The sequence below is a fragment of the Moschus berezovskii genome, chromosome 4, assembly GCF_049115385.1.
Source record: "Moschus berezovskii isolate FMDL1 chromosome 4, NW_MosBer_1.0, whole genome shotgun sequence".
Classification (NCBI taxonomy): domain Eukaryota; kingdom Metazoa; phylum Chordata; class Mammalia; order Artiodactyla; family Moschidae; genus Moschus; species Moschus berezovskii.
In genome coordinates, this window is record NC_142463.1 from 64796980 (window position 1) to 64802979 (window position 6000).

General features: G+C 33.4%; 1 protein-coding gene across 1 annotated transcript in view; it reads left to right on the top strand.

Moving 5' to 3' along the window:
• CLCA2 (chloride channel accessory 2) overlaps positions 1 to 5472 on the top strand; it is a 48009-nt gene extending 42537 nt beyond the window's left edge. The window contains exon 14 of the mRNA XM_055401556.2: positions 3971 to 5472. Within this exon, the coding sequence (XP_055257531.2) occupies positions 3971 to 4413 (443 nt within the window). The 3' untranslated portion in view covers positions 4414 to 5472. The remainder of the gene's footprint in view (positions 1 to 3970) is intronic.
• The last annotated feature ends 528 nt before the right edge of the window (positions 5473 to 6000 follow it).

Consider the following 6000-nt stretch of genomic DNA (forward strand, 5'->3'; position numbering starts at 1 on the left):
TTGTAGTGACACAATTGTCCTGATTAATTTTAATAGCTGCTCATTGTTGAAAGTACACGGCGCTTGGAATTAGAAGAAATGAGTTCATTTCCCATACTACAGCTTCCTAACTTGACTATAGGCATGACAATTAACCTTCTGAGTCCCAGTCTTTTTTATTTTAAAATGGGACGATCAACTTCACACAGGGAGAGCTAGGTATGTGGAAAATCTATGTAAACACAAAGGCTTATGGAATATTACTTGTTTCATTATTTAGGGGAAGATTCTGGCACAGCCCCATGGGGATGGCTTTCTCCATAGAGAACAAAGGGCATAGGAAAAATGAACATGTTCCATTGTGAGTGTAGATCCGATGGTCAGCCTACCTTCTCATTTATATCTGTATAATTGTATTTGATCCACAGTAGGAAGAGAAAATTGGCTGATTGATAAATTTGAATATGAAGGTGATTTTTGTTTTGCCATCCTTCTTTAAGGGTGCTTTATTCTAATTACAACTCAGGAATAGAAATAGTTTATTAAAAGTTATTATAGATTTAGAAAATGCTCAAAACATAGTCACTAGAATATTTTTATTATTTAATTAAAACTCAGAATGTCCTGTTGTTTTTATTCCTGAGAATAAAACTGTTCTTTGTTGAATTCTGTTCACTGTTGAATCTATTTTTAACCATTTTAGGTAAGAATTATGCTATATTAGAGTTAGCACTACAGGTGGCTTTCTTTAGCGATTATTTCTGACCAATAATTTTGTTTTTAAGTTGATAATACATGAATATAGTTTGAAAGTCATAGCAGCACAACAATATAAATGTACTTAACACTGCTAAACTATACATTTTAAAAAGTGGTAAAGAGGGTACAGTTTATGTGATAGGTATTTTACCACAGTTTTAAAGGTCAAAACAATATAAGGAAAATCAAAACAAAATTCTGCCCTCATTTACTCAGATTTTTCTGTTCTATCAATTGCATTTTTCTTAATTTATCAGAATCTGCCTTGCATTAATATTATACCACTACACATATAGAAGGAGACATGGGTGGCTCAGATGGTAAAGAATCTGCCCGCAATGCAGGAGACCTGGGTTGGATCCCTGGGTTGGAAAGATCCCCTGGAGAAAGGGATGGCAACCACTCCAGTATTCTTGCCTGGAGAATCCCATGGACAGAGGAAACTGGCAGGCTACAGTCTATGGGGTTGCAGAGTCCGATTCAACTGAGCAAATAACACACATACACACACATATAATAAATATGTGAATCTTTCAAAAGTATATTTCCATTTACCCTCTATCATCCATTGTGGTCTTTCTGTCATATATTTTACTTCTACACTTGTTATAAACCCCACAATGCATTATTATGGCTTTTGTTTTAAACAATTATCTTTCAAAGAAATTTTAAAGAGAAAAAATTTATCCTTTTTAATTATGTATCTAGTATAAATACCATTTCTAGTCTTCTTCTTTTCTTCTTGCAGATCAGAATTTTTATCATTTCCTTTCTAGTTGAGGTCTTTGAGTAACAATTTTTTTCAATATTAATTTTTTGAAATGTGTCCCTTAATTTTTAAAGGACATTTTTCACTAGGATGTAGAATTCTAGGGCAACAAGTGTTTCTTTCAGCAGTTTAAATATATTGTTTCATTGTCTTTTGGCCCCAAATTTTTTCTGACAAGTTAGCTTTAAATTATTTTCCTTTATCTTTGGTGTTTAGCAGATTGACCATGATGTGACTCAAGTGTTGTTTTCTGATACTTACTCTGTTGGGGATTATTGTACTCTCCAAGTCTGTGGAATGTTCCTTCGATAAAATGTAGAATATTTTCAGCTGATAAATCTTCAAAATATATCTACATTAATTTATTCTTCTTTCCTTCCTGGGTATTATATGCCATATCGTAATTTATCATATACACACACTAAATGGATATGTCTGTGGATCTTAAAGATCACTGAGATTCCGTTCAATTTTTGTTCCTTTTCTTTAATGGACCTGTCTTCAAGGTTACAAATTCTTTCTTCCATCGTGTCCAGTCTGCTACTAATCCTCTCAAATGATTTTTTTCTGTATATTTTTCTAAAATTTCCATTTGTTTCCTTTTTAAAGTCTTCATATCTCTCTTCAAATTTTCTCTGCCTTCATTCACTATATCCAGCTTGTCTTGTGTGTAGACCATATTCACCATGGTTATTTTAAGACCCTTGTCTATTAATTTCAAATCTATCGTTTGTGACTGCTTTGATTTGCTGATATTTTTCTTGACTACATATCACATTTCCTCTTTCTTTGCATGTCTAGTAATTTTTATTATATATTGAACATATGGTAGTATGTTACAGACTCCGGACTTTGTTGTATTCCCCTGAAGAGTTTTGAAATTTTCTAGTAGATACCTTGGATCACCTAGAATTTTAGGATGCTTGGTTTTACTTTTGGCTAGTGTTTGTCTATTTCAGTCTTGCTCTTAATCATATGGCATATCCCCTAATCCTGGTACACAATTTTATTCCTAAGGCACAGCTTTTATAGTGCTTTAATAGGCATGTCAAGATATTTACCAAGCTCCTTTAATGTGGCAAGACTCACACTCCAAACTCTATATCTCCCCTGTGATGGGCACTGGCATAAGACTCCACTCCATTTATCAGCCATCTAGCTGTGGTTTTTCCCTTGAGTCCTCGATTTTTCACCCACACATGTATAATTCAGAGGTCTTCCAATGATGTGAGAGAAGCTAATACCCAGATTTGGGGCTCATCCCTCTGCAGTTCCCTCAATTTTCAACCACTCTGGCAATCCCACACTTTCTCCTTTCGTTTTTAAGACCAAGAAGATATTAGCTTTGTGTATCAGTTCTAGATATCTGTACTAAAGTGGAAAGTACCTTCAAAGGAAAAGTTGTATAAATGTAGATCAGTCCCAATCTGCTTTTCTTCTTTTACAGTTTGTAACTCCTTTGGTTCTTATTCGTTTTTATTGGATTCTAGTTTTTCTTTCCCCTTTCTTTCTTCAGAGTTTATATCTATTATCTGCTAGTGAGTTAGTCCAATAGAAGCTACTGAATCATTACCATTTATCTTTAAGTTATAAATATTTTTGTCAATTAACATATATGATTATATTTTGCTTAGGAGTCTTTTTCCCATGTAGAAAAATTTTATTTTATGTATATAAATTCATGGATTTTTTTGTTTATGGCATCTGAATCTTGAGTCCTAATTATAAGGTCCTTTTCCACTTCAAGTTTTTAAAGAAATTCATTCATTGTTTCCTACTACTTAATATTTTTTTACATCAGACTTTTTACTTACTTTGGAGTTTTTATCCTGAAAAAAAAATGTTTGCAGTATGGATCATATTTTTTCCAGCTTTTTGCCCAATTGTTATAATATCATTATCAAGAAATTTGTACCTTCCCCCATTAACTTGGATTCTATCATTATCATATACTAAATTCCTGAATATATCTTGGTCAATTTTTGTATATGAATCTATTCATGCACCCGTACTGCAGTTTTTTAGCTACTGAAGTATTGCAGGGTTTTTATATCTGATAAAGACAGTCCTTCCACTAAAAATTTGCTATTTTGTAAATTTATATGGCTAATTTTGATTATTTAGTTTCTGTTTAAACTTGCAATAAGCTTGTTAAAACAGAAACTAGAGGTACTTTTAATAAAATAATGTAAAATTTACAAAATAACTTAAGGAAAATAACATCTTTTACTGTGTTGAATCTTGCTATTGAAAAACATAATAAAACTTTTCTCTTATTCAGTTTTTAGTATAAGTCCTTATGTAGTGTCTTAAAAGTTTTGTTCATATGCATATTTCTCACCTTGTTTATTCATAGGTATTTTGATTTTTTTTGGTTGCTATTGTCATTAAGCCATTTCTAATAAACTAGAGAGTTTATTCAAAATCACTTAACTTCCCATTTGTATTTTTTTTTAATTTCAGCTAACAGCTATGAAATAAGAGTGAGTAAAAGTCTGCAGAATATTCAAGATGACTTTACCAATGCCATTTTAGTGAATACATCGAAGTTAAATCCTCAGCAAGCTGGTACCAAGGAGATATTTAAATTCTCATCAGAGCTTTTCACAAACAGACCTGAACATCAACCTGATGGAGAGGCACAAAAAAGCCACAGAATTTATATAGCAATACGAGCAGTAGATAGAAACTCCTTAAAGTCTGCTGTCTCTAACATTGCACAGGCATCTCTGTTGATTCTCCCAAATTCTTCTCCTGTTCTTGCCAGAGATGATCTTATATTAAAAGGAGTTCTGACAGCAATAGGTATTATAGGAATCTCTTGCCTCACTATAGTTGTAACACACTGTGTTTTAAACAGGAAAAAGAGAGCAGGTAGGAAAGAGAATGAAACAAAATTACTATGAGCAAATGTACAAGTACATTCCCTCTTAAATATAAGATCCATGGCTTTTGCACTTTACAAAAACATACTAATAAAGTCAAATTAACATCAAATTATTAAAAATGCCTTGAGTTTCTGTGCAGTATAGATCAGAATTTCACATGGTAAATAGACAAAAAAATCTTTTTTATAGCATTAATTGGGGGGAGGGGAATTAGAAAACCTTTAGGCTTTGGCTACGGACAAAATAATGGAATTTATTCTCTAAGTTACTGTGTTTAAAGGCAAAGGCAATAGCAAAATTGAATCAAAGATTCCAAAGCTTGCTCTATTGAAGAGGAAAAACAGCCCCAAGTAAAAAAAGGAGGTTATGCCTGAATGATACAGTATAATTATCTACATGAAGCAATTGTTCAGTTGCTATGATTAATTTTTCATTTCTCCTTTTTTGTTCAGAACAGGTTGCTTGTTTATGACTAAAGGTCAAGTTGTGTTTTATGTATGAAGCACCTATTATAAAGTTCTTTTCTTCTTTCATTTGGTTAATTAGACTACAGATAGATTCCACTGCTAATGCTCAAAGAGATTTGGTCCACTGTAAGAGTTCACCTTGAAATGTAGGTATTATCCTTGTCCCTTGACACTGGTTTTATAACACAGGTATATTAAATTTATTGCTTATAATGTTCTACCCTTGTCAAAGCAGCTTTCCAAGTAATTTGCTTTGAGTGTAATTCAATAAAAATGGTTATAGTTCTCATAAGACTAAGTAAAGAAAAAAGTACATAGTTCTGAGCTTATTTTAACACATATATAGGCTATATCATTTCATTCAACTTCAACCAAAGAAGTCACAGGGAAGAAACTGACCTTTGGAAATTATTAACTAATTCTGCTTTTTACTGTTTAAATAAGACTTCAGGAATCCTTTCCCCATAAAAAATTATTTATCTACAGGTATTTACCTACAGGGGTGGAGGGTGACTAGAGAGAGGCAAGCACAAGTCATAAGGAAATAAAAAATTATATTTTATTTAATTTTACTCTTATTTTTTTAAGATTATGGGGCAATAACATTGCATGCTTTGCATATTATAGAACTTAAAACTTTATTGGGTAAATATAAACAATAATGTGGAATAGAACTGTTTCATTACTAGTACCATCTAAGAATGACAATTAGATTAAGTTTTGGAGGTGGACTTCCCTGGTAGCTCAGATGGTAACGCGTCTGTCTACAATGCGGGAGACTTGGGTTCGATCCCTGGGTAGGGAAGATTCCCTGGAGAAGGAAATGGCAACCCACTCTAGTACTCTTGCCTGGAAAATCCCATGGACGGAGGAGCCTGGTGCAGGCTACTACCCACGGGGTTGCAAAGAGTTGGACACGACTGAGTGACTTCACTTTCACTTTCATTTTGGAGGTGGAGAGGGAATAGTGGGGAGCTACAACAAGATTGCAAAGAGCATGAAACCTTGAGTAAGAGATTCCAGAACAGTGCTGGGGAGTAAAATGACCAGCAAATACCTCTATCTAGGCTGCCTCCTTGCCATTCATATGACATCCCAGGTCTGGTCTGTCACATGCTGAGTCTCATGGTGCCTAAAT